This window comes from Chinchilla lanigera, unplaced genomic scaffold, assembly GCF_000276665.1.
Source record: "Chinchilla lanigera isolate Chin_1 unplaced genomic scaffold, ChiLan1.0 scaffold00066, whole genome shotgun sequence".
NCBI lineage: Eukaryota > Metazoa > Chordata > Mammalia > Rodentia > Chinchillidae > Chinchilla > Chinchilla lanigera.
Window position 1 is genome coordinate 9,889,537 of NW_004955467.1, and position 25,294 is coordinate 9,914,830.

The 25,294-nt window shown below is 53.2% G+C and overlaps 4 protein-coding genes and 1 long non-coding RNA gene across 16 annotated transcripts; 1 reads left to right on the forward strand and 4 right to left on the reverse strand.

The window, feature by feature from the left end:
- Positions 1–240: 240 nt before the first annotated feature.
- LOC106150189 lies at positions 241–2,837 on the reverse strand. The gene is made up of 2 exons (XR_001236853.1): positions 2,745–2,837; positions 241–2,377 (listed from the first exon to the last, which is right to left on the reverse strand). It is a non-coding gene; the product is annotated as an uncharacterized LOC106150189 (long non-coding RNA).
- Slc16a11 (solute carrier family 16, member 11) lies at positions 2,373–4,656 on the forward strand. Of its 3 annotated transcripts, none has more exons than XM_005399575.1 (5): positions 2,373–2,509; positions 2,767–2,971; positions 3,219–3,362; positions 3,529–4,296; positions 4,378–4,656. In XM_005399575.1, the coding sequence occupies exons 2-5, from the start codon at positions 2,770–2,772 to the stop codon at positions 4,605–4,607; spliced, it is 1,344 nt and encodes a 447-aa protein (XP_005399632.1). In that variant the 5' UTR covers positions 2,373–2,509; positions 2,767–2,769; the 3' UTR covers positions 4,608–4,656. The 3 variants fall into 3 exon arrangements, with proteins under 3 accessions (XP_005399632.1, XP_005399631.1, XP_005399633.1); XM_005399574.1 differs by having other exon boundaries at positions 2,373–2,504; XM_005399576.2 differs by lacking the exon at positions 2,373–2,509 and having other exon boundaries at positions 2,842–2,934.
- A 640-nt stretch (positions 4,657–5,296) lies between these two features.
- Slc16a13 (solute carrier family 16, member 13) lies at positions 5,297–10,759 on the reverse strand. Of its 3 annotated transcripts, XM_013522101.1 has the most exons (5): positions 8,192–10,759; positions 7,906–8,049; positions 6,787–7,232; positions 6,495–6,669; positions 5,297–5,781 (listed from the first exon to the last, which is right to left on the reverse strand). In XM_013522101.1, the coding sequence occupies exons 1-5, from the start codon at positions 8,388–8,390 to the stop codon at positions 5,576–5,578; spliced, it is 1,170 nt and encodes a 389-aa protein (XP_013377555.1). In that variant the 5' UTR covers positions 8,391–10,759; the 3' UTR covers positions 5,297–5,575. The 3 variants fall into 3 exon arrangements, with proteins under 3 accessions (XP_013377555.1, XP_005399629.1, XP_013377556.1); XM_005399572.2 differs by having other exon boundaries at positions 6,495–7,232; XM_013522102.1 differs by lacking the exon at positions 7,906–8,049 and having other exon boundaries at positions 6,495–7,232.
- A 96-nt stretch (positions 10,760–10,855) lies between these two features.
- On the reverse strand, positions 10,856–17,074 carry Bcl6b (B-cell CLL/lymphoma 6, member B). 2 transcript variants are annotated; one of them, XM_005399571.2, is made up of 9 exons: positions 16,929–17,074; positions 16,235–16,425; positions 15,810–16,031; positions 15,353–15,703; positions 14,940–15,061; positions 13,947–14,111; positions 13,730–13,860; positions 13,486–13,623; positions 10,856–13,113 (listed from the first exon to the last, which is right to left on the reverse strand). In XM_005399571.2, the coding sequence occupies exons 2-9, from the start codon at positions 16,411–16,413 to the stop codon at positions 12,997–12,999; spliced, it is 1,425 nt and encodes a 474-aa protein (XP_005399628.1). In that variant the 5' UTR covers positions 16,414–16,425; positions 16,929–17,074; the 3' UTR covers positions 10,856–12,996. The 2 variants fall into 2 exon arrangements, with proteins under 2 accessions (XP_005399628.1, XP_013377554.1); XM_013522100.1 differs by lacking the exon at positions 16,929–17,074 and having other exon boundaries at positions 16,235–16,899.
- Positions 17,075–22,388: 5,314 nt separating this feature from the next.
- Positions 22,389–25,275, reverse strand: LOC102008931 (chromosome unknown open reading frame, human C17orf49). 7 transcript variants are annotated; one of them, XM_013522104.1, is made up of 6 exons: positions 25,033–25,183; positions 24,758–24,852; positions 24,088–24,189; positions 23,187–23,377; positions 22,869–22,973; positions 22,389–22,621 (listed from the first exon to the last, which is right to left on the reverse strand). In XM_013522104.1, the coding sequence occupies exons 1-6, from the start codon at positions 25,051–25,053 to the stop codon at positions 22,590–22,592; spliced, it is 546 nt and encodes a 181-aa protein (XP_013377558.1). In that variant the 5' UTR covers positions 25,054–25,183; the 3' UTR covers positions 22,389–22,589. The 7 variants fall into 7 exon arrangements, with proteins under 7 accessions (XP_013377558.1, XP_013377557.1, XP_013377559.1 ...); XM_013522103.1 differs by having other exon boundaries at positions 22,389–22,654; positions 25,033–25,182; XM_013522105.1 differs by having other exon boundaries at positions 22,389–22,650; positions 25,033–25,177.
- Positions 25,276–25,294: the final 19 nt, after the last annotated feature.

The window sequence follows — 25,294 nt, forward strand, 5'->3', positions numbered from 1 at the left end:
ACAGAAGACCAAATATTGCATGGTTTCTCTTATATGAAAAACCCAACATACAAATAACATAAGGAGCAAAATAAAAGTGAGATGGCAGGAAACAGGGAGGTAGACTCTGTGGAGATGGGAAGGAGACCCGAGGAAGGAAGAAGAGAGGAGGAGGAGAGGGAAGGGGAGTGAAAATAAGATATGCTATGAACATATACCAATTCCCCAAGATGAGTGAAATTATTATGTATCACACACATATACTAAAAAGTTTTCCATTTAATCTCTTTATAGATATTCACATTTTACCATCCCTGTGGTTCTCCTGGGAACTCACCAGACTAATGGGTTTCCTGGACTTTGAGACATTTATAGAAGTAGCCAGGTGGGAAAAGGGCAACAGGACAGAGTCCAGCCAGGTTCCTTTGTGTTACAACAACGGCAGGAGTGGGGACTAGCACCTCCCACACTCAAACACTGTTCTAAGTCCCTTACTCACACATGAATACACAGTGACTCATTTAATCCTTCTGTCAGCTCTATCAGATAGCTACTACTACACCCATTTTAGAAATGAGGAAACAGAGGCACAGAGAACTTGAGTAACCTCCTTACAATCATATAGCTAAGCTGTTGCAAAACTAGACTCCAAACCTAGGAAGTCTAGCGTGGGGTCCTTTCTTCCCATCGTTATACTGTACTGCCTCCAGAAGCAACAGATGGCAATCCTGATTAAGAATATAGGAAACACGAGGTAGAAGAATATACTCTTTTACAACAAATCATGCAAGTCCCAGGTCCTGGGATCCCCTTGTGTGTTCATACACATTCTGCAAAAGTGCTCAGCATTACTTGGTACAACTCTCAGGCCCGAGGGGGCCCAGTCTCCTCTCTGACTGCATTTCAGCTTCACCACAGGGGAAGTGGCGAGTCTTAGTTGGCCTCATTCAGCTTGCAGCAGAGTCCTCAGCAGCCTTCGAAGGAACCATTCTCTCCCTGCCCTCCTGGGTGGTTTGAGGAGCTCCTGACTCCACCCTGATGGCCTTCACAAAAACACTCTACACTGGGGAAACCGGTGGGGCCACTTTTCTATGGTGTACCTGGCAGGACCTTAAACTCGCATGGGCTCTTGTCCACGAGCAGGTGAAAACTTGCTGGCTGGGACGGTAGAAGAGGGCAGTGGTGGTGGTAGAGAAATGGAAGGGAAAGGTAGCCCAGGGCTTTGACTATTGTGAAAGGCCTTATCCACAAAGTAAAGAAATTAGATTGTTCCCTTCCTTATAAACAATGAAGAGCCTTCAAAAGTCATGCCTTTTTTTAGGCTTACACTTTCTCAACTTTAAGCAGTTGCTTTACTTTTTCTTACACTGCAAATACTTTTTCAATGGTTAGGAAACACTGCCATCAAGTGGTTGCCAGCTGATGCCTGCTCCAACTTGTACATTGCTGGATTTTTATTGGTACTGTTTAATAATTAAACCGAAGAACAAATCTCTCGATTAAATCATCTAAAGTACAGATATGCTAACCTGTTTTTTTAAAAGAGGTTGTTACAATGCTTTTCAAGAAATCAACACCTGGGTTCAATTCCCCAATTCTTACTTTGCTTTCAAAATTCTAGCCTAAGTTTTCAGAGGTTCTGATGACAAAGATCTCTTCAGTTCCCAGACCCTGGCCCTGCAAAGGTTCTGTCATTTCCAGGTCAGACCGCACCACTCCAGGCCATTTCCATCAACTGTTGCAGATTCTATTTCACTGCTAGGTCTGTCCTCCCTTTATGGTCTCGCAGCTGGACAAACCTAAAGCCATTTTTTAAAAAAACACTGAGTGAATTGGGGGCAAATCCCTACCCTCTCTGGGCTTGTTACTCCATCTGTAAAGGGGGGATGGTGCCTTTTTCATGGGGCTAGTGTAAGGATGAACCGACAACATGTTAAAAGGAGTGCCTGGCACATCCCAGGTCTTCATCCGGAGCCCTCTTCCCTCCCTCCTTCAGGACATGCTACTGAGCAAGAAGCAGGCACCTCTTGAGGTCAGGGATTTAATTGCTCTCCGAGATTTACCGGATCCTCAGCAAGGTTCCCGAGAACAGAACTACTCATCCTTGTGGTGTGGGGGACCACCTCTGCTTCCATGCGTGGGCAGCACATCGCGGGCTTGGTAAGGATTGCAATCCACGTGTCTCCTCTCTGCGCGGCTGGCCGCAGGTACATGGGAATGAGCTGGGCGGGGCGGCGTTCATTCTTCGCCCTCAGCTCTGGCCAAGAGCTGTGTGTGGATAATTCAATCCCCCTGGGACTTAGAGTCTGGCCTCACCCGTGGCTCCACCGATTGGCTGTCTCAGCTCGCCCCCGCCTTCCGCACCGGTCCCAGGTGGCTCGGGTCCCTGTGGTGATCTCTGTTTACGGAGAGAGCCGGTCCAACTTGGGCTCCATCTCTGCATTCCCTGCCGTTTGGGGCTCAGCCCACTGAAGCGGGGAGAAAACGCGGCGGAGCCGTCCCCCCCGCCCCCACTGCCCAAAGAGGTCGGGTAAGGGGGGAAGGGTGCGTGTGGGAGGGAGAATCCCCCAGGCTAGGGGATCCGGCTGCTCCCCCATCCTAGTACCTCGCACACCCAGGAGTTCTATCCCCAGGCCTGGTTCCCGCGCCCTCCCCCCTGCTCCCACGCTCGCGGGGACGAGCCCGTTTGGGGCTAGCAGCCCCGACGCTGGATCTCAGAGATGCCAGCTCCCCAGCGGAGGCTCAGGTGTGGAGACTTCACTCACAGGCGTGTGTTCACTCCCGCAGACGATGTCCCCCAAGACAGCCGGACCCCCCGACGGGGGCTGGGGCTGGGTGGTGGCCGCCGCAGCCTTCTCGGTGAACGGGCTCTCCTACGGCGTCTTACGCTCCCTGGGCCTTGCCCTCCCTGACCTCGCGGAACACTTCGACCGAAGCGCCCAGGACACTGCGTGGGTCAGCGCCCTGGCCTTGGCCGTGCAGCAGGCAGCCAGTGAGGGGGGCCCCCAAGGCGGGAGGCGGGAACATGGTGGATGGGCCACGTGCGTAGTGATGGGAGACCCACTTGATTTCCAGACCACCCGAAGATGGAACCAAGCTCTAGAAGAGTGGGTCTTGCGGTCAAGGGGAGGAGCTATTAGGCCAAAGGAGGAGTTTTAGGCAGGCAGCAGCCAATGAGAAGCTTTGGAGAGGGTATTGGGGTCCAGAAGAGTGTCTTCGTTAACTCCGCCCCCTTCTAGGCCCAGTGGGCAGTGCCCTGAGCACACGCTGGGGTGCGCGCCCCGTGGTGATGGCTGGGGGCGTCCTTACTTCGCTGGGCTTCGTCTTCTCGGCTTTCGCCCAAAGCCTGCTGCACCTGTACCTCGGCCTGGGCCTTCTCGCTGGTGAGAGGAGTGGGATGCCTGGGTCCTTCTGGGCTGATGGAGGGGATAGGAGTTTGCTGGGGGCCGGGGAAACGAACAGGGCGGGGTCCTCCGTGGGAAGCAGGACTGGGAATGCTAGGATGGGCATCCTTGGTCCCTGTCCTCATCCTGTCCTCTCCATTCACAGGCTGCGGCTGGGCCCTGGCCTTCGCCCCTGCCCTCGGTACCCTCTCCCGTTACTTCTCCCGCCGTCGGGTCTTGGCGGTGGGGCTGGCACTCACGGGCAATGGGGCCTCTTCTCTGCTCCTGGCGCCCGCCTTGCAGCTCCTCCTTGATACTTTCGGCTGGCGGGGCGCCCTGCTGCTCCTTGGCGCTGTCACCTTCCACCTCACTCCCTGTGGAGCCCTGCTGCGCCCCCTGGCCCTCCCCGGTGACCCCCCGGCCCCACCTCGGGGTCCTCTAGCTGCCCTGGGTCTGGGTCTCTTCAAGCGCCGGGCTTTTTCAGTCTTCGCTCTGGGCACAGCCCTGATTGGGGGCGGGTACTTCATCCCCTACGTGCACTTGGCTCCCCACGCTTTAGACCGGGGCCTAGGGGGCTACGGGGCAGCGCTGGTGGTAGCTGTGGCTGCAGTTGGGGATGCGGGCGCCCGGCTGGTCTGCGGGTGGCTGGCAGACCAGGGCTGGGTGCCCCTTCCAAGGCTGCTGGCTGTGTTCGGGGCCCTGACAGGGCTGGGGCTGCTGGCAGTGGGACTGGTGCCCTCGGTGGGGAGCGACGACAGTTGGGGGGCCTCGCTGCTGGCCGCAGCTGGGGCCTACGGGCTGAGTGCTGGAAGTTACGCCCCGCTGGTTTTCGGCGTGCTGCCTGGGCTAGTGGGCATCGGAGGTGTGGTGCAGGCCACAGGGCTGGTGATGATGCTGATGAGCCTGGGGGGCCTCCTGGGTCCCCCCCTGTCAGGTAAGGCCTGAGCCAGCAGATCTGTTCATAGCCATTCTGTCTCTGGGTTTCGAGAAATAATTTTTTTACCTCTCCTCTCAGGCTTCTTAAGGGATGAGACAGGAGACTTCACCGCCTCTTTCTTGATGTGCAGTTCTTTCATCCTCTCTGGCAGCTTCATCTACATGGGGCTCCCCAGGGCGCTCCCCTCCTGCCATCCAGCCTCACCTCCGCCTACCCCTCCCCCGGAGAGGGGGGAGTTGCTCCCTGTCCCCACAGTTGTCCTGCTCCCCCCAGGAGGCCCTCAATCCACTGTGGAGGCCACATGTTGATCGTTGTCTCATTTGAGCCTCTCCCTCCAATAAAGAATTTTTATCTGATGCTCCCGAAAGCTCCAACTGTTAACCGACAGAGGACCTTTAAAAGATTCTATTTAAGATCTCCCAAAGGGCTGACTGAAAGGATCAGGACCCCAGTATTCCTGAGGGTGGGGGAGAATGTGTGTCTGTCCAGCCAATCTGTTTCTCTTTGACTACATCCTTGCAGTAACAGGGGTCTTTGAACCCTCTGGTCTGCCAGTCGGTTTGTCGGGGGTCAGGGGAGAGATGCTCATGGGGGCCATCTGTTCCTTCTTCATTTCTCTTGAGTATCCAGACCTCACAGAGTAACTCTTTCCTGCATTTCGATTCCCCTCTATTGGCCTGAGGGATACATAAGAACCCTAGGCTCAAACTTCAGCTCTTTTATGCCCCCCCATACACCCTACCACCTTGCAATTCTCTTGATTTCTAAGTCACAGGAACAGGGGAAGAGAGAGGTAAGTGGATTGGAGGAAATAAGTCTGGATTGCCAGAGTTCCTGGACACCTCACCTCCCTACCCAGTCGACTCCAGCACATGGGCCCCAGGTCTTTTTAAGGTTATGATTATTGTTGTTTCCTTATTCAGTTTTATCCCAAAAGAACACCCTTGTTTCCCAAACATCCATCTTCAGAGAGGAAACTTTAGAGTAACACTAGGGATCACATGTAAAACAAAGCCTCTTTGATTCTCACAGTTGATTCACAGCTCAGTGAAGCAGGACCTCTAGGATCCTTCAGAAAACATTGGGAGAGCAAAGGAAGAAAAAAAATGAGTCCTCAACAAAATACAGAGGGTTGGCACGCACATCACAGGAGCCCCAGGTCTGCTCTGGGGGAGGAAGATCAAGAATCTTAAGGCACTGCGTTTCTGTGGATGCCTTGATAGGGCAGGAGCTGTCAGGCTCTGGCTTCTGGGGTCTGAATGCCTCTTGGCGGAGTTTAGTCCTCTCCCAACCCCTCCTCCTTGGGCAGGGAGACTTTGGTATCCAGTGCCTCTATTACAAGTTCCTGGGGCCTGGAAGTAGGAGCTGAGAAGCAGGAGAAGAAGTGGGGCAGGGTAATGAGAACTCCACTTCCTACAAGCAGGAAGGCCCCAGCCACCATAAAAGAAGCCGTGTAGTTGCCTGTCACATCCCGGAGGTACCCTAAGTCCAAGAGAGAAAAAGAATATACATGCATGAGTGATTTGTTCCCTGACACAGGTGGCTCAGACCCACTTTGGGTATGAAGAAGACTCCCTATCTTGCTCTTGGAGGAGTTGGAACTCCCAAGGTAGGGTTGGATGAATGTAAGCACTCTAGTTTCCTTTGGGGCCTCAAAAGGTAATTTCAGCCACCTTCTTGCCTTCAGAAAGGACCTTCAAACCAGTCCCCAGTGCCAGTATGGATTTAGTGATCCAGATTAAGTCAGGCATACCTGTGCGTTTCTTTCCCACAACTGTGGCCATCTATGCCTTAAGTTAATAGTTAAGGGGAAGATGTTAAAGGTCTAGTATCTTGGGTCTAGAGAACTTTAACCAAATGGCTCAGACACCTGGGCAAGAGCCCACTGGGCCAAAGGAAAGGAAGACAGTGGAATGCTATATCAGGTCAGGTCTAGCCAGGTCCTCTGAAAACCCAGGCTGTAGGTACCCTAGCAGGGGTTCCACTTAGCTCCTCTTTGTCCCTCAACTGAGACTTTCTGAACTTTAAGTTCTTTGTCCCAGGGACCCATTTCAGGGCTGCTGTGATTGATCATGTGGGTGGTATGCTGTATCACACAGAGGGCAATATTCACCATACACTATAATGGGAACAGTTTCTTTCCCCAATTGTGCAAAATGGTAGCCCTGGGCCACTGGCAACCCCATTCCCCTTACCAGACAGAGGAGCTCCCAGTAGTCCCCCGATGCTCTCTACCATCTGCACCAGTCCCAGGCCACAGTAAATCCTTCCAGTCCCCACCAGTTCAGGTAGCACGGAGAAGGCCACTGGGGTCAGGGCCCCTGATGTGAAGCCATAGGCCACAGCCAGAACCACCAAGGCTGTGGGAGCCTGAGCCACAGGGAAAAGGGCTAGTGATACTCCAGTCAGAGTGGTCCAGAGCATCAGAAGTCGGGCCACAGGCCCTGGGACTGCATCTCCCAGCCACCCAGAGGCCACCCGCCCTACCAGGTCAGAAATAGCAGCCACCGAGAGTAGGAAGGCAGCAGGCAGTGGGTCCCAACCCAGGTCCTGGAGATGGGCCACCAGGTGGACGTAGGGAATGAAGTAGCCAGTGTTGATCAGGGTGAGGGCAACAGTGTAACGGAGAAAGGGGCCATGATGAAGGAGAGAGGTTAGTTGGGCCCTAGGGCCACCCACAGCAGAGTCCTCAGCCAGGGAGAGTGGGCGAAGGAGAGCACCACAGGCCACAAGGTGGCAGGAGAGGGCAGACACCAGCAGCAGGGCCCCCCGCCAGGCAAAGCGGTTGAGCAGCCACTGGAAGAGCGGGGCAAATGCAAAAGAGGAGAGGCCCACTCCTGTCAGTGCCAGCCCCATGGCCAGGGATCGACGGCGGGAGAAGTAACGGGACAGGCATGCCAGGGTCGGAGTGAAGGTCAAGGCCCAGCCAGAGCCTGTCAAAGAGGAAGAAATGGGAGTTGGAGACTGCAGGGCGGGGGCGGGGGGGGGGGAGCTCAGGGCATACAGGAGTCACCATACTACCAGCAGCAGAATGTAGCCCTTGCTTCTGGACTCCCACAGACTTGGGGTCCTGGTGTGATTTTCTAGCTGGGTGACCCTGTATGTTTAACTTACTTTCCCAGCCTCATTCTACATATTTGCAGAATACAAAGTGTTAATACGCTTAATGGGACTGAGGGGGACTAGAGAGGTCTGTAAATTAATTAACACAAAGCTTTGGAGTTAGACCCCAGCTGTACCATTTCTGGTGGTGTAACCTTCCTTTGTCAAGTTGTGTAATTGAAAGGCTTTCTTTGTACATAGGCTAATGATACCTATCTCACAATCACAGTATCTAGCACAGCATTACAGCTATTCTTTCTCTTGCACTCCATTTCCACTAGCTTGGGGCTTGTATTCTCAACACTCGTCATTCTTTGGCTTTCCTAATTTTCCCGCCCTCTTTATCAAATTAGTCATTCTTAAGAATTCCCTTCAAGGCACAGGTGCTAGCCAAACTTTCCTTCCACTTCTCTTTAAGCATTTTGGAAGGAGCAGGAAGAAAATGAAAATCCAGGGGCCAAAGATCCGGGCATTTGGCTGTCCTGCCCTTGCCCAGGATCTCACCTGAGAGCAGCCCAATACTCAGGTATAGGTGAGTCAAGGAGGTAGCAAATGAGGCGAGCAGCATCCCCAGCGCGGCCAAGATGCCCCCAGTCATCACCACAGGCCTGGGCCCGAACTTCGTGCTCAGGGCACTACCTATTGGACCTGGGGAAGTGGAGGGGGGTTCTTCGAGGTCTCAGGCGCCCTACTCCCAGCATCGACCCAAGCCCTCCCCCTTGCCGTTCCTTTCCCCTCATCTCTCTCTTTTCCCAGGGTCGCGGGGCTCTGGACCCAGGGCAGCACTCACTCCCAAACTGCTGCACCGCGATTCCTATGGAGGCAATCCAAGAAACACGCGCCGCCTGCTCCTCAAACGCCGAGACAAACTCCACGAAGAAGACGCCGAAGGAGCGCAGCACCCCGAACACCAGCGCCGACTGGAAGAACGCTGAGAGCACCACCATCCATCCCCAGCCGCCATCGGGAGGCTCGGCTCTGCCCGCCATCTGGGCAGGAACCGGGCTGCCGCCACTAACTCCCCCTGTGGGAGCTGGGCTGTCGACGCCCCACCTCAGCCCACCCACCCATGCAGCCTACGGGGCTGCTGCGGTGGGTGTAGGAGAGGAGAGGCTGGTAGAGGGGAAGGTGCTGGTAAAGCGGCGCGAGGCGCCTGCGCCTTCCCCGGGGCGAGGGGAGGAGACTGACCTAGGCGCCTAAGAACCGGGACAGGCCAGGGCCAGCCTGGGCCACCAGCGAGGAGGCGTGGCCCCTCGGGCCTGCAGCTGCGGGTCCAGGCCTGAGACTACAGGCGGACTCCAGTTTTCAGCTAAAGAATAGGGAGCCGAAATGGACTGAGTCACGCTGCTGACGCGCTCCAGTCTCGGCGTGGGTTATCTGTTTTATCTTTGCGAATGTCAGCACCTGGCCGGTCGAGCAGACATCCTCTTCGTAGCTAGCCAATGAGGACGCATACTTCTGAGAAGGGGGTGGGGCCAGAAGTGCTGGGCGGGATTTAAAGCACCTTTCAGAAAAGGCGGTGAGTGGGGCGCATGCGTAAGAGGGATCCGAAGCGGCAGGCTGCGTAGTGCCCCACGTGATGAAGGGATCTATGGTGAGAGTGCAGTGGTCGCGGTTTTTTTTTTTTTTTTTTTTTAATTGTGGGCCCAGTTTGCCCACTTTTTAGCAGCAAGGCCTGCACTTCAGAACAGATGGTGGATAAACTGGTTCTGGAGAGATAAGCATTCACTGCTTGCTTAATGAGGGTTCCAGGAATTACCAGATCAGGGAGGAGGTTATGAGATCTTTAAACCAAATACTTGGCTGCTAAATCAGCCTAGAAAAACCTAGATACCTGGATCCCTGAGAGGCCACAGGGAAACAGAAGAGAAATGGGTTGTTGGGCTCCTTCATTTCTGTGATAAAAACTCGTTCCTGTCATTTCTGTTCCCACTAACAGGAAATCTACAGGTCATTGAGACCAAAAATAAACTGGGGAAAGGAAGGGCGCCTGTAAGCTCACACAAGGCTCCACTACCACCACCTACCCCTTTCTCAGTGGGGCTGGAACATTTTTCTCTATCTTCTAATAACAGCCATTTCCCACCCACAGTCTCTGATCTCATGATAGGGTAAAGAGACAAACTATGACCATGGTCACTGACACAGTCAGCCCCTCCTTTCCCACTACTACCCAGGCTCATAACAAGCACTCCCAATATAACAGACCCTATAGCACTAATGGTTTGGACTTCCTGTTCCTTCATTGTAACTCAAGCTCCTCAGGAGGTTGATTTTAGGCTTGAGTTCATACCTAGACTAGTGTGGAAAGATGCAAACAAGAGGAGGCTGTGTGGTTTAAAAAGAAAACAAAAACATGTTGAGCTTTATAATTTTGTATGTGAGAAAGAAAAATCATACCACAATACTATGTCTAGCTATATTGTAAGTGTGGTTGAAGCAGGCAGAGGCAGAAATTGGTCTGGGCATATATCAGTGGTTAAGAGTTTAGAATCAGATCACAGTTCCAATCTTGACTTCTTCACTTATTAACTTGGTTTCTCCATCTGTAAATTGGGGACAACAGTGCCTAATTTTTAAATTGTTTAAGGATTTCCAGAGGTGTTAAATTAGAAAATCCACGCACTAAAAGGCTGAGCTTAGGATATGACATGTAGCACAGGATAAATAATACTAGCTGGTCTTATTTTCAACAGCTGTAGTGAGAAGTGAGTAAGGTTCTAGTTTAGTTTTGGGATTTTTTTTTTTTAAAGTCTAATCCAGGTCATGGGTTTTAAAAGATTAAGAAACACAACCACAATCTGTAATAGTAGGAGGGAACTGCAAAGGCCATGCTGATTTTTTATCATAGAGGAGGAATTTAAGGTCTAAAAGGAGATTACATTAGAATTAGTGAATTCTGCTCATGAGCAAGAACAGAGCTGTGCACCCAGGACACATGTAGGACAGGGGAAAGGGTGGGAGATGCACACGCAGTGGTCACTGGATAGAGTCCAAGATGCTATTGTTAAGAGAAGGCTGGACTTGGCATGTTGGCTCTTAACTATGCACTCTTCTCACTGCCACCCCCAGACCCTGATGTCTTTATGGGGTCCAAGTCCAATCCATTTTCTTTGGTGGTGATGGTACAGTGTCCCCAAAATTAAGATCTCCAGCACAGAAACATCTATCCCCCAACCTAGTAGTAGCTTCCTAATTTCTCCCTGCCGCCTCCACACCTCAGGCAGGAAGTGACTTCAGACTAGCAGGATGCAGGTGGCTCCGGAGAAACTTCATGAAGTCACTGGTTCCTACACAATAAGCCGGAAGACAAGGCCTGGGAGGGAAGAATACTTAAGATGTCTGGTGGGATAGGATAGTAAAATGAGCACAGACTCCAAGATGTTATTCAGGAGGGAAGAAATCTCTTTCCAAGTCCCAGATACCCCCCAGGCAAGAATCCAGGACACAGTGGTAGCACAGAAAGTCTTCTTTATTCCAAGATCTAACACTTCCAACCCCAGGCACTCTTCACCTGCCTATCCAGTCTGCTAAATAGAAATCATGGTTCCTTCTCACATTTCTCTTCTGCTTTCCCTTCTTTCTTCTTCAATTTTGCAATGGGGTGATGGAGATTAAAATGCAAAAAAGAGTAGCTTTCTCACCAGTCCCCAAGTGACATCCACTAGTACTGACTTATTTTGAGGAGTTCCACTCCACAAATTCAAAATTGCTTCCTACCCTTCACCCATATCCTATAATCAAATAGGTCTCAGGACAAGGATCAGAACTATCAAGGCTTTAAAGTCCTACCTAACATTCCAGACACTCTGTTTCAGCCAAGAGGCAACACCATTCTTAAATTTCAACTTACTTGGTCTATACCAGAAACTGTAGCCCTCAACCAACCTCTTAATCCTACCTGGCACCTCGGTCAACTAGAAGAGATCTCTGGTCCATGAGTCAACCAGTCTTTAAGTCTCCTAAATCTGTAATCCCAACAATAACCCAAATCATAATCTAAAACTTCAACAAACCCAGAATGGAACTCAGCCCTTTTTTTCTCCTGGTGGAAGGTTCTAGTGCATTCACTGGTTCCAGACAGGAATGCAGTGATAGAAAGACTGCGTCACAGACCCAGCTTTTCTAAGGAAAAAAAGTTACCAAGCACCTGTGATTTCTAGAGGCAATGAAGTTGTTTCTGGAATCTGGACACTTGCTGGAAGATGTCCAAAAACCAGGAAGAAAAGGCTTATCACAGGCAGAGAAAACACCAAGGAATTCAAACCCAGATGCCTCTGGACTAATGGATTGGTCATGACTCTTTAGTCAAAATACAGAGTTTCATAATTCTCCCCTAGGTCACACTATTCTTACACACTGGGTGGAACTGGAAAATGTCACATCATCTCTGATAAGGAATTTCAGATCTCTCCCTGGAGGGATCAGCTCAGTGTGAAGAATAGGCCCCAGAGCAAGGGTTATGGGCTCAACTCAAACACTTAGGTGATAGATGAATATAGTGCAGTCAAACCCAGGTGACCAGGTTAATGGGACAGTTTACAGTTTGAAACATCTTGGAGGAAAGACTACCAGCTTCCACTTTGGGAGGCTGAAGCAGGAGGATCCTGAGTTCAAGGTCAGTCTGGGCCACATAATGAGTGCAAGACCAGCCTGAACTACAGAGCAAGACTGTGTCTTTGAAAAAGAAAACAAAACAAGAAATACAGAATCCAGTGCTCATACCCCCATCCTGCAGGAGCCATTTATTACCTCAAATTCAGGCTCACAATAAAGGTTCCTATAGCCCTTGAAGAATAAAGAAGAGTCTATGCTGGTGGTGGTGAGCCTAAGCACGCATGCCGCAGTGGGCTGTTTGTATCACTGAAAGCTCTAAAAGGTTCCCCATTACTACTCTATATTCAGTTCTAGCCTGCTAGAGAATACCAGAGAGGGTTCCTGCCCCAATTCCACAAGTTCCCAGGGCTTGCCCAGGAACAAATAAAGGTTCCAGACCTAGAATTGGAGGGGCAGAACACAGAGAACCCCTTTCTCCACTTAAACCAACAAATGAACAAGCAAGGAACAATTTTAAAGATAAAAGTTATGACAATACAATATAAAAACATTCAAGCCAAAGGAGAGAGCCAAGTGCTAATAATAATCTCTGCCAGCAGAGCTGTGACCTCACCTTCCCTGTTTTAGGTCACTTTAGATCACACTTGTAGAAGAGGGAAGTGGGAAATGCAACACAGTGAAGGCCCTGGCGCCACCCGAAGGTCTCAATAAATTATATTTACAGATAAATCATATGAGATGGGGGGCTGTAGGTAGAGAGCTGTTTCCTTAAGGAAACAAGGCCTCCATTCTCTCCCGTCCTCCAACCTCTAGCTAGACAATCTGGACTGTGGGAAAGAGGTTTTGACCAGCAAAACAGAGGCAGATCAAGCCAGGATCCGCCACCCCTGCTCTCCCCAGCAAGAAATTAAGGTGGCAGCAGTTTCTGACATCAGAGTTGCCTTGCACAGCTCCATACCAAGACTGACAGGGAAGCCAGGCCAGAGCTACAGCTTTCCCATCCTCCAGGGAACAAGTGGGGCCTGGGCCAGTGCTCAGCTAGGTTGCGCCCAGGATATGGTAGTGGACCTTGGTGTTGGTAGCAGCTCCGTGTTTCTGGCGTAGATGCAGCCGAAGTTGACTCTTATGCCGGAAATGCAGGCCACAGGGGTCGCACTGCGGGAGGATAGCTGGGTCAGGTCCTTCTAGTCTATAGCTACCTTTTAAGAGTTGAGTCGGGGGAACAGTCCAGCTCTCTGCTGAAAATTAGGTCTTTGACCCTTACATCCTCCAAAATCCTCGGGGGTGTCCAGGAAACTGGTCTTGCTTCATTTAGGAAAGGATTTCCCACTCCTTAGCCCTTCTTGGGAGCACTGCATTCGCTCCTGAGGTGTAACTGCCTCCATCCTTATCCCAACCCCCACTCTGCCCCATACTCACAGGACTCTTCAAGCTGCAACCCAGCAGGTAGCAAGCCTGCTCCTCTCAAAGCCCCACCCCTAGGTGGATGGGAGGGAATTCTAAACCTGGGCCATTGTGGGTACCCACGTGGTAAGGCTTCTCTCCCGTGTGGATTCGAACATGGCTCTTGAGGGTTTGTAAGTGGCGGAAGCGGGTTCCACAGGTGGAACAAGGATAGGGCTTCTCTCCAGTGTGGATCAGCACATGTGCACGCAGATGTGCCACCTGGGAGGAGAGGAGCCTTCAGATCACACACCTCTTGGAGGGTCAGAAACTTTTGTTAGCCCGCCCTGCCCTCTAGCCTTTGAACTCTTCCAAACTGGTTTCTTACCTGTACAAAACGGGAACCACAAGTCTCACATTTGTAAGGTTTTTCTCCAGAATGGATGCGGCTGTGCGTTTTCAGGTTAGCTGGCCGGTTAAATCGGGCTCCGCAGATGGAGCAATGGTAGGGCTTTTCCCCTGCAAGCAGGGTGAATGACAGGTCAGGTCAGGATGTTACCATAAGATAGTGGTGGTCAGCAAGGCCAAAGCCCTCTCTTCCCTACCTGTGTGCACAGTGCGGTGGCTGGCCAGGTTGCCCTTGTATCGGAAGGCAGACCGACAGAGCTGACACTTATAAGGCTTGTCCTCCTCCCCAGGAGCAAAGGGGTCCAGCCCCGATGAACACCCAGCCACAGCTTCACAGTTCTGGCAGCTGAAAAACTCACTTCCTGGGAAGGGAGGGGTGGGGGTGTGAGTAACAACAGTTATAGTTATTTACTGAGGGAGTCAGGTACTGGTGAATCCTCAAACCACACAACAGTGGGCTTTCTTTTTCCCACTTCACTGTGATATGTTTTGTGGACCATGGCCACATGGTTAGTAAGAAGACAGTCAAGTGAACCAAGTAGCCCTGTGGTCCCAGCATTCTGTGTCCCTCTGCTGAGGCAGGAGGATTGGAAAGTTCAAGCCCAGCCTAGACAACTTAGCAAGAGTCTGTCTCAAAACAAAAATATAAAATAATGGCCTGGGGACGTAGCCTTGGGTTCAATTCCCAATATGTGGTTGTGGTGGTGGTGAGAGGGAGGAGCCAAGATGAAATTCCATATTTCTCAGATTCCAGAGTATTCTGCTAATTTTTTCAATAGTAGTGGTAGGTAGAAGCCTTTGATGGTGGGCCAGTGTTTCTGGTTTTCTCTTCTGCACTTCCGGGGAAGACAGCTGGCCAGAGAGGCCCTGCCGAACCCTGGTCACTCAGACTTAGATGGGGATAGGCCAAAAATTCCAACTTTGCTGCTCACTGGAAGCACCTGGGGAGCTTTAAAAAATACTGATGCCAAAATAAAAAATACCCCCCCCCCAAAACCGATGCCTAATCCCCACTTCCAGATATTCTGATCTATGGGGTATGATCTGGGCAATGGGAGTTTTAAAGGCTTCTCAAGTGATTGTAATTTACAGTAAAGTTTAGGAATCATTAGAAGGTCCTTCTTGAGAACTCTTGATCCAAATCGGCCTGAAGTAGCCACAGGAGGAAAGGCCGAAAGGAAGGCTCTTACCTGGTGGTGGGCGAGCCCGCTCAGAGGGTGATCCAGTCTCCTGAGCACGGGGTGTGAGGAGACAGTGGCTACTGGCTGGAGTTCTACACTTGAATTGTCCACTGGCAGCAGATGGAGAGAGCCTAGGCAGACAGCAAGGCACAGAGAAAAGGTTAGGAGAAATTATATGGAGAAGGGTTCTCTACTGGAGAACTTGAAGCCAAAAGTCTATTCCCTAGAGGTGAATTAATATTGACAGATGAGTCAAAGTCCCATCCACTGACTCAGCTTAGCCTCTGGTCAACACTCCAAGGTAGGCTGGTGTCTCTGCAACCCACCCATCATCTCCCTGTCTCCTGACCACACAGACCCAGTGGCTCTGCCTTCTAGCTGAGGCCAGCATCTACAAACTCTAGGGGTTCTAGATTCTGTACCTGCTTTGGGAACCAGGAATAGGTCCTTCTTCGCTGCTGCTGCTGTTGCTGGAGGCCTCGTCTCCACTGGGGAGCCTGGCTTGAGGGCAAGGTTGACCAGAATTCCTCTCCCCCATTATGCTCCCCGCTTGGGAGGCCTGAGAGTTTAGTACGATGAACTTATACTTTTTCCAGTTGCAAGCCTTTGGGTCTGGGCTGGCCGGACTTGGGAGACCTTGATTGCAGCTTCGGGATTCAGTAGGTGGGTCTGGGTGCCCTTCGGAGCGCCTAGGACTATCTGGTGGAGGAGCCATTGGTGGTGTGGGGGGTTCCGCCTCCAGGGGTCGCAAGGAGATGCCTAGAGGTTCATAGCTGGGAAGTGTGATGGACATTAGAGCAGGTTCCTAACGACTGCCTTTGGAGGGAGCACTTGGGGCACCACCTTACCCATGAAGAACACAGAGCCAAGCTCTCTCACCTGGCCTGGATGAAGCGGTGGCATGCCTGAACTACATGTTCCATCTGCAAGTAGGTGGCAGCTGCAAGGACGGCCGGCGCCGTGGCGGGAGAGAGGCGCAGGCGCGAAGTGTACATGAAGTCCAGAAGCGGAGCAAAGCCTCTAGCTTCGGGCCCCCCGGGCAGGGAGAGCACGTCCACCCCCACTCCTGCTCGACCCCGAAAAATTGAATAGAAGAAGCCACTAGAGAGGGGGCAAATAAGTAGTTAGGGGCTGGGAGATCAAAGACACCTGCTTCAGAAAACCCCGCCCCCAACATCACCCCCGGTGCCCAACTTGGGGCAGCTTTTCACAGGCTCCGGAAGACTTGGCTTTGGATCCCCTCTCATGGGCTTTATGGTTCCGCCTCTTTCCCTTTTGATCCCCAGGAACCCCACCCCTCGAACCTGCAGGCGATGAGAACCGCCTTGTGCGCGCGAAGGGGTTGCCCGCCAACCAGCAGCGTGACGTCAGTGAGGATCCCGCGCAGGCGCAGCTCGTTCAGATTGCCAAGCACGTCGGAGGAGTGGCGAGTGAACTCGCGGACGTAGCCCAGCGCGCCCTCGGGGGCAGCGGTGGAGCCCATAGTGACGCAGGCCTGCGGGTGCCAGGGGACCGGCTCAGGGATCCAGGCAGTCCTAAGACACATTCCCTTCTCTGCTTACCCCTTTCCTTCTTAAAAGACCCCGGCCCCGGCACACTCAGCCCACTTAAACCATCGGGCACGCTCTGCCGCAACCGCACCGCCGCTCTCCTCCCTCTGCAAGAGCCCAGCGCGCTCGGAGCAGATGAAGGTTCGTCCGCACCAATGTGCCCCTAGAGCGCGCGCGGAATCCCACCCGCAACGCCGCCGGTTCGACTCCTACGACCTCTCCACCAGCCGCCGCCCTTCCTCTGCTTCGCCGCGTGCCGTGGCCTCAGGGATAGACCTTGCCTAGGGACCCCAGACGACCTGCAGGTCACACCCCAAAAATCCACGTCGAAACCCCTTTCACTAGCCTCGAGATTCTGCAGTCCTGTCTAATCCTTGACCCTACCATCAACAAACCCCAACCCTTTTGGGGGACCCAAAGTCTGGCTCCCTCAGTGTTTCGTTCTTACCCCCGTCCTGCAGGGGCTGCGGCTTCTCTTCTCTGGGGGGGCGGGGTCTCACTCCCCTTCTCCCTGGGCTCCTTTATCCTGCCGGGATGTCGGGGGCGGGGGTGGAGGTGGGGTGAACGCCTGGGTCTGTATCCTTCCTTCCTCCCTCGCTCTCCAGATGGCAAGCCCGGGGCGGGGTCTCCGTCTCAAAGGCGGGACCTCAGAAATGCGGGGTGCTCGTTATCGACGGGGCTTTGGGTCCCTAAGAGTGGAACGGAGGATGAGGATATTGGAATTGCGGAGGAGGTTAGGGAGGTCGGGGTTGAAAATGGGGAGAAGCTGGGTCGTCGTCGGACCTGGGGCCATGAAAATGGGTGTGCTGGTTTTTGGAAGGGGGCGCCAGCAGTCTGGCAGAGGACGAAGTGATTGCAGCGAAATTCCCCCTTCCGATGTACTAAGGAAAGGGGGAACCCAGTGAGCCACCAGGTTTGGAGCGGCGCTAGTGGGCTCTAGGGGCTTAGTAGGAAGGTGTGGTGTGAATGACAGGCTCCACCAGCAAGCCCCTCAAAAAACGGGGGCTCTGGCCGGGCGGGGCAGGCAGAGGGCGGATATGATTTCTAGCTGGTTTCCTTCTATTGTCCTGCGACCGGACGGCTCCACCAGCTGCTTCCCCACTAGGAGGTGGGGAAAGCCCCGGGTGGGGGCCGAGAGACGCTCAGGAGACCTGGGCGTCCGGCCTCTCACTACCGCCTCTCTTCTGAATCCTTTTAGGGATCCGGAGAGGCGGACTCCCGCCTAAAGCCCGTCCACTCTTCCCCAGTCCCAGATTATTAGGGCTTTAAGCACCCGCCGGTAGGCTACGCTTTGAGGCTGGCGGGACGCCGGGGTCCAGCGCGGCAAGTAGGCAAAGCTCGGCAATGTCTGGCTCCTTCCACGAGGGGGCGGACGAGCACTAGCCTCGCTTCGCCCGGTCTTCTCCACGCGGCTGGGGTTGTGCTCAGCCCTGGGCACAGGATGGATTCGGTCTGGGCGGCTGCACCTTCTGCGATGGTTTATTTTGCACCTCTGTCTCGTAGCGGGATGCTAGGCAGAGGGAGAGAGAGTTAAGAACTTTGCCTGTGGCTGGAACTCCTACTGAGGTGGAAAATCCGCGGGCTTTGGGAATGGGGGGAATGGATGTGACAAGTACTGGGGCTTGAGCCTGAGACCACAGGTTTTCTTTTCTAATTAAAATAGTTACTATCATCTAGATATTTGAAGAGTTGGATTTTTAGTGGCCATTAATATGAAATTTTGGTGGGGTAAATAAGAGAGCAGAAAAGCAAGGAAGAGGAAGAGAGGAGAGGAGAGGCCTGGAAACTCTAATTTTAACCCTCTCATCTGGGAGATAGGCGTGGGTCACACCCTCATATATTCTGGGGGAGATGTAGGATTGAGGACAAGATCTGTGTGAAGAAGATGGGCCAGAGCTGGTTTTAGCGGCAATGCAGGAGCCCTTTGGATTTGGGCTAAGGAGTGTGTACATTTAACCATTGCCCGTGGAACTGCACATCCAGGCCTGGAGCCATCCTGTTCAAAGTCGGCAGTACTTTCATGTGGGTGTGAAAGAGCACACAGCTGAGAACCTGGGGACTGGGGAGGAGTACGGATTCGGGATGGTGCAGTGGCTTTGGCATGTGAGGGTGATTGTGGTCTCTGCCCAGTTTGGAGATGAGTATTAGATAGGGTTCCCTTTAGTATCAGAATGAAGTGTTAGCTGGTCAGTTGTGGGGTGCTGTTTATTAAGAGGTGACTTGACTGATGTAGTGACTATGGGCTGTCTTTAGCCTTGAGATAAGTTTGAGTCATGGGGATGATGTCAAAACTGCACTAGTTCTGGATGTTTTGATACCATTTGGAGATAGTGTTATTCCCCATCACCTTGGAGTATCAGGAGAGTTAGAATACTCATGTTGATTTGGGGGTACAGCCTGTTTTTCCAGTGCTGTTTCAATCTCAAGGCTCAGATTAGCTTGTTGGAGATATAACATTCAATTTGGATTTTTTTTAAAAAATTGCATTGGGGTGGAACAAACAGGAAGTGGGAATAAGTCTGAAGGCTTTCTGTGTCAGGGGTTTGGGTCGGGGGTACACACTTTCAAATCTGAGTCCTGTGGAACTTATTTTGAGGGGAGAATATTTTTCTGTATGCCTGGATCACCATGAAACTTTTTCCAAGTTCTCTTCCAAGGGGAGAAACAGGTGAGGGCCCCCAAGGAGGAAGACTAAAGTTTTGGGGTGTCCTTATTTTAGGGTGTTTGGTCTTTCATCGGATACATTTGGTGAAGCCGAGGGATGGATCATTGGGTGAGACTGATTTGAAGATTCCCTGAATTTGGAGCATGTTTCTGGTCTGGAATATCTTTTACTTATAGCGCCCTCTCATCCCAGAATACAGAAATTTCTTTAATGAACCCCCAAATAAGCCTAAGAGTTGAAAGGAGAGATATGAGAGGGGAATGATGTTCGGACATGTACTTATGATTATGTGGTCTGGATAGATCTGAGGGAAAAAATGTGGTTTCGGACTCTGAACCCCAACTTCTTAAGGAAGAACACCTCAGCTTGGGGTAAGGTGGAGGCAAATGGGGTGCTGCTTGGTAAAGTGGACACCTCTGATCAGGTCAGTGCTGCTGGAACTGTGGCAAGGAGGGGTGGTGGTGGAGTAGAAGGAGGTGATTCCTGCACCCTGATTTTCTAGGATAAGAGCCCCAAACAGAAAGCAGACAGGACTGAGAGTGTGGGTGAGCCGAGAGGGGGAGGGGTTCCCAACGGCAGCAGGGGCTAGAGGGTAAGCCAGGCCAGCTCTTCCCGCCTGGGTCCTTGCTCTCTTCGGCTCTCCTCCCCTCTCTCCCTCCCACCGCCCACCCCCCCCAACCCAAGGAAAAAAAACTGCCTGTGCAACAGCAATGGCAGATTCCAATCCTCCAGGCTTTCCTAAACCACCACGGAGACCAGCCAGGGGGGAGGGGAGGGGAAGATCGGGCTTTCCTGCTTCCCTAAGACAGGGGCTATGAGCTTGACCTCCTGGCCCCTTGCCCTCTGAGGAGTGCCTCCCCCCCACACCCCCCGGTCTGGAAGCCAGGTGTCCTGGACCCTAGCCCCCGAGCGGGGTGGGGGTGCCTAGAGGGACGGGGAGGAGGAAGGAGGGAGTGACTTCCAAAATTGGCATCGGGACAGAGCAGGGCTGGCGGGAGGCAGGCGAAAGACAGAATTTTCCTGAAAAAACGGGGGTATCTAAGGACCCCAAATTTGGGGAGCTAGTCCAGGACCGTCTTCCCAACATCCTAGATTTTTTTGGGATTTTTTGGGGGCCCCGGGACCCCTCTAGATGGGGTGAGGAATGTAGTGTTGGGGGAATCTGACTGGGGCATTGCAGCTGCCTCTCCCGCCGAGTTGGAGACGGATGGGCTGGACGGGTTTTGGGGGGGGTGTCCCCAATTCTGACTGGGAGTGGAGGAACCCCCTCCAGAGCTCTCTTGTGGGGGTGCCCCCTCCCCAGGGCACTCCCCAGCCCTTGAGCCAGCCGAGAGGAAGGAGGCCAGCGATGCGACTGGGGCGGCTCCTTTCTCCTGCACCCCAAATGTGAGGGATGCACCCCAAAATTTGCTCCTTTCAAAATAGGGGACCAGGATCTCAGGGGAAAGTAGCTGAGGTAAGTGGGGAGGGAAGTGTCCCCTGTTTTCAGGAGAGACGTGGCGGTTGGGGGGAGGTTTGGAGGTGCGTGCTGGGGTGGGGTTGGGCTTTGTCAGTCTTGGAATTGGGGGGATGATTGAAGAGGGTTCCTCCTATACCCCAAACTGCAGTCCTTTAGATGGAAACCAAAACCTGAGACCAGGGAGCCCTCAACATCTCCAGCCGTTAGGACAGTGTTTGATTTCACCCCCACAAAGGCTCTGCCGGGGGTGGGAGCTGGGGGCAGCTGTTGTTTTGGGGGCTCTGGAGGGTGCAAGGAGGCGCAGGGGCCCTTAGCTGGGCTTGATATAGCAAAAATGGGGACCCCGGGGAGGGAACCTGGCATCCTCGGGGGCCTAAAAAGACTGCTTACATACACCATCTTAGATCTTTCTGACTGCTCAGAGTTTTGGGGGGTGTGTCGGGACAGGGGGTGGTAAAAGGTGAGATGGGATATGAGAGGATAACATTTGGGTTTTACAGGGTATTATTTTGAGTTGCAGAAAGGATTTTGCTTTCTGGGAGGTGTTTTTTTTAAAATCAAGTTCTGGACAGGAGGACAAGGCTAAGGGAAGGCCTAGGGTTGGGGGTGGGGAGGGGCATATTTGTCTCAGCTTAAACGTGGCTCTCTGGGGTGGACCCGCCTTGTCTGGGCCTGGTGGATAGGCTAATGGGTGCTGTTGTGGGGGTGAAACATAGGTCTTGGGCAGCAGTGGGGAGTGGGAGCAGCCCTGGAGGTTGAACACCTGGCCCCCAGGTCCAAATGGCCCTCTTCTAGGCCCTGCTGCTCACCTCTCCCCCTGGCCTCCATTTCCTGCCTTTGGCCTCCATCTTGTGGCAGGCCCAGGGCCCAGGGCAACTTCCGGCCCCCCTCTCTCTACCGGGTTCCGGCCCTACCACCTCTGGATTGCCAACCCCTAACCCTGCTGTCTTTGGTCCTCTGTCCCTCCTAGCATTTCTCTTGGGTTTTGACCCAGGGAAGGGAGAAACGGACACAGGAAGCCTTGGGTGCCTGCCCTTGCTGAGTCAGGAGGCAGTTTGGTGTCATTCCCTAATTCCTCTGCCTCTGACCCCACACTAGGGATCCCTGAGCTGAGTTCCTAAAGAAGCAAGGTGGCTACAATCTTACTACACTGTGAGCACATTCCTTTCCTTCCGGTTGCCTGCTCCATTTCTGTCCCTAGCTCCTGGTTTTCCCAGCCTTTTTGAGGGCCACGTTTGCCTTCTCTATCTCCCTGCTGTTGGTGGCGGGGGTCTTTACAGCACTGTTTTGTGCTCTCTTCTCAGCCCACCCCAGTCCTGCCCCCGCCCCAGCAGCACACTGTGGTTTGTACGGCACTGTGGCCACGTCCAAACCACACTGTGGTGTTAGAGCGAGGGTGGGGGAGGCACCGCAGAGGCCTGGCCCTGAGAGGCCACATGGAGAAGCAACACAAAACACATCTGGGGCCTTGGGATAAACTTCTTTCGAGGTGGGGAAGAAGATGGTATGAAAGCCCTGGAAACTGTCCCTTAAAACTCCCCAGGGCAGGCTCAGGAATACTGACTGCCAGCGACCCTGGGAACAAATTCTGGCTCCTGACAGCAAAGTGGAGTCTTTGTTGTGCACACCCAGCTCCCCTGACTCTAGCAGCACAGAAATATTGGCACTGGGAATCGAGTCTGCCAATATTGGTTGTGCTGCTCCAGGCAGGGTGGTGACAGCCACCCAGAAGGGGCTAAGCCGCTGTGGGCAAAGAAGAGGAAAGAAAGGAGCCTCTAACCATACCATGCTGAGAGAGAACTCTTTATTGTTTTATGTATAAAAATGTCCATCAGATGGAGGGCAGGGGGTAGGAGCAGACAGTTATCAGGAACAGCCAGGTGACAGCCCCATCAGCCTTCTGAGCCCCTCTCGGGCAGGCCTTGCTCCAGTTCCAGGCAAGCCACAGGTCCGAGTGAACAGTGGAAGGGTCAGAGGCGGAAGGCTCAGCAGGAGAGTAGAGGAACATCAGTGGAGGCTGTGAGAAGGCCAGAATCCAGGGTCAGGCTGTCTAGAACAGGAAGATAAAGGTACCAGATAGAGAGAGTTCCAGTCTGTAAGGCCACTCCCACCTCCCCAACTTAACTGACCCAATCTTCTGCACTGTGAGTGGCGTCCTCTCCCGACCCCCTGAAGGAGGCAGAGCTTCTGCTGAGACCCTCCCCTGCATCAGGTGAGCACTTCCTCCCCAGTCCCCGCTGCTATGGTAGGAGGAGGACTCCTACCCTGGTCGAAGTTGAGTTTCTTGGTTGGAGGAGTTTCTCCTAGCCCTTCAATATCCACCAGGTCACTGTTGGTGTCGGAGTCATTCAGAGCACTAAGTGTCACATCTGGGAGGGAGTACAGGTTATGTTCTAGGTTCTCCTAACTGTGTCCCTCCCAGCTGTCCAAAACTTTGTGCTCTACTTCCCTGCATCTAGGAACCACAGGGAGAGAACAGAGATTTGTCTTTTTTTTTTTTTTTTGACCCAGGACCAATTTTCTCACAGAATCTCAGACAGGACCTTTAACCTCTACCCTAGGTGCAACTCCACAGCCCTCACCAGCCTTCTGTTTCTTTATGGGGGGACCCCCTGCCTCAGAGACACTGGAGTTGCTGGGTGGAGGGGCAGCTGGAGGAGGCGACAGGACACCAGATGCCAACTTCTTGGGTCCTTTCTTGGGTGACTCAGCTGGAAGGGGGATGCCAGAGTCTTCATAAACCTTTCGTTTCACAGTGGCCTTTATCTGAGCCCTGAAGAGAAGAGACAACAGATTAGGGAAGAAATTGTCAGGGAGGCTGAGGGAAGAAGGGAAGGGTGGGAATTCAGGAAGCCCCTTCACAGGAATCCTGGTCAGGGCCCCAACCTGCTGGCAGGGTTTTCAGTGCCCAGGGCAGATGGGAAGTGAAGCGTGGAGCCCCTGAACTGAGTAACTGGAAAGGTCCCTCTTCAGTCCTCTTCTGGGAGAGATGTAGATGTGCAAGCCCGCCAGGTAAGGCAAGGTAACTTACAGGCAGATTGAGGGGTGTGTGTGTGTGTGTGTGTGGTGCTGGGGATCGAACCCAGGGCCTTGTGCATGCAAGGCAAGAACACTACCACTGAGCCACAACCCCAGCCCTTGACTGAGATTTTTAATGAGTCCTGGTCAACTAGTTCACAAATACAGTAACCCTGGACACACTAGTGCTATATAAATAACCAAGGAACTCCCATTATCAAATACAAAAATCAAGTATCTCAGGGCACCCTAAAATTAACTTCTTAGCAGATCCTGATGACTACAGCAGTTTAGGAAACACTGACCAACGGTGACAGGTCTTACATTCTTTCAGTTCTCATGGGAATGCTACCAAAACTAGCAAAAAGTAGGAAAAGTGCTGAGCTAGGAGTTCTGAGGAAGATGGAATAATGGTTAAGGAGGAAGAAAGCTGCCCACCCCCCTTTGTCTGCCACCCTCCCTCACACTGTCCGTTCCTTGATGACACAGCTGATGTGATTAAGATCGTCCCCAAATCGCTTCACAGCAGCCCTCAGCATCTCTATCTCCGTCTCCGTCCACTTCGCACTGTCAGAAGGGAGAAGTGGGGATAGCAAAAAAAAACCAGGAGGAGGGTGTGGAGCAAGCCCACAGGCTATGCACCCCACAGCCACCCAGCCTCCTCCCCGCAAACGCTGGGCCCCCTTCTAGTACTCCGTAAGGGGGTACTCCTTTTTTTAAAAAGCTCTGGGAACCCCTAGCCACACGAAGTTACATCCATCACCCCCTTACAGCACCCCTCTCCCCCATCAACGTGCAACAGCTGCTGTCAACAGCCCACTAAAACCCATTCACCAAGTAGAGGCCGTACAAACAATCCCTGAACACAGTCTGCAGTAGTCGGAGAGCGTAACATCATTTGGGGCGGTGGCGGTCGCAATAGGGTGCAAGTGTGAAATCTGAGTCCGGGTTGGAGAACTGTTTGCATCTTCATCTGTCATTCACTTACTCATTTCAACACTTATTAACACCTACTCTGCGCTGTGCCAGGTACAGAGAGAAACTAACATCTGCCCCTGCCCTCGAGAAGGTCCACGTCTGTGACCGGTCTAAGCGTCCATTCCTGGCGTCCGGGTCCCAGCTCGGCCTCACGTACCCCGCTGGGGAAGAGTCAGACACGGGATGCAGCTGCATCGTCAGCTCCCCGAGCTTCGTAAAGGCGGCGCCGGCCGCGGAGAAGATCTCTCCGACCTGGGGGCGGGGCAGCGTTACGGGGGGCCGGCCATCGCCGGTTCGCCCTCCCGCCCGGAGCCCCCTAGCCCCACCCCAGGCTCGGCCCTCCCCCCGCCTGGCGCGGAAGAGCCAGGAGCCAAGCGGGGGGCCCGCCCGCCCGTGACCGCCAGGGAGCGCTGTCCGCGAGGGAGGTCGAACCTTTGTAGACGCTGACGTCATGTCCCCGCGCACCTCCTCACCGAGACGCTCCGCCACCGCCGCCACGCGAGCCGGGACCACGGAGAGCCCGACTGTCGAGCCCCTCCGGCTCCCGCGCAGGAAGTCCCGCCCTTCCGGCAGCTTATTGGCTCAAGCCCGGCTGTTCCCCGCCCTATCTTCCGCAGCCTTGGCGCTGTGGGGAACTAGAGGTGGAAAGACACCGCCTCACTTCCGGTCAGCTTCACTCCATTTCCGTCGAGGG

What these genes read in the sequence shown, in the direction of transcription:
- LOC102008931 (XM_013522103.1), bottom strand. Translation starts at nt 25,053, where the DNA reads ATGACGTCAGCGTCTACAAAG. An exon ending in TCTGACTCTTCCCCAGCGGG is followed by an intron (nt 24,190 to 24,757) that starts GTACGTGAGGCC and finishes CCCTTCTGACAG; the next exon opens with TGCGAAGTGGACGGAGACGG. An exon ending in GTCATCAAGGAACGGACAGT is followed by an intron (nt 23,378 to 24,087) that starts GTGAGGGAGGGT and finishes TCTTCTCTTCAG; the next exon opens with GGCTCAGATAAAGGCCACTG.
- Slc16a13 (XM_005399572.2), bottom strand. Translation starts at nt 8,390, where the DNA reads ATGGCGGGCAGAGCCGAGCCTCCCGATGGCGGCTGGGGATGGATGGTG. An exon ending in CGCGGTGCAGCAGTTTGGGA is followed by an intron (nt 8,050 to 8,191) that starts GTGAGTGCTGCC and finishes CCACTTCCCCAG; the next exon opens with GTCCAATAGGTAGTGCCCTG. An exon ending in ACTGGGAGCTCCTCTGTCTG is followed by an intron (nt 5,782 to 6,494) that starts GTAAGGGGAATG and finishes TCTTGGACTTAG; the next exon opens with GGTACCTCCGGGATGTGACA.
- Slc16a11 (XM_005399575.1), top strand. Translation starts at nt 2,770, where the DNA reads ATGTCCCCCAAGACAGCCGGACCCCCCGACGGGGGCTGGGGCTGGGTG. An exon ending in GGCCGTGCAGCAGGCAGCCA is followed by an intron (nt 2,972 to 3,218) that starts GTGAGGGGGGCC and finishes GCCCCCTTCTAG; the next exon opens with GCCCAGTGGGCAGTGCCCTG. An exon ending in CCTGGGTCCCCCCCTGTCAG is followed by an intron (nt 4,297 to 4,377) that starts GTAAGGCCTGAG and finishes CTCTCCTCTCAG; the next exon opens with GCTTCTTAAGGGATGAGACA.
- Bcl6b (XM_013522100.1), bottom strand. Translation starts at nt 16,476, where the DNA reads ATGTGTCTTAGGACTGCCTGGATCCCTGAGCCGGTCCCCTGGCACCCG. An exon ending in ATTCCTGGTTCCCAAAGCAG is followed by an intron (nt 15,062 to 15,352) that starts GTACAGAATCTA and finishes CTGTCTGCCTAG; the next exon opens with GCTCTCTCCATCTGCTGCCA. An exon ending in GTGGTTCCCGTTTTGTACAG is followed by an intron (nt 13,624 to 13,729) that starts GTAAGAAACCAG and finishes CTCTCCTCCCAG; the next exon opens with GTGGCACATCTGCGTGCACA.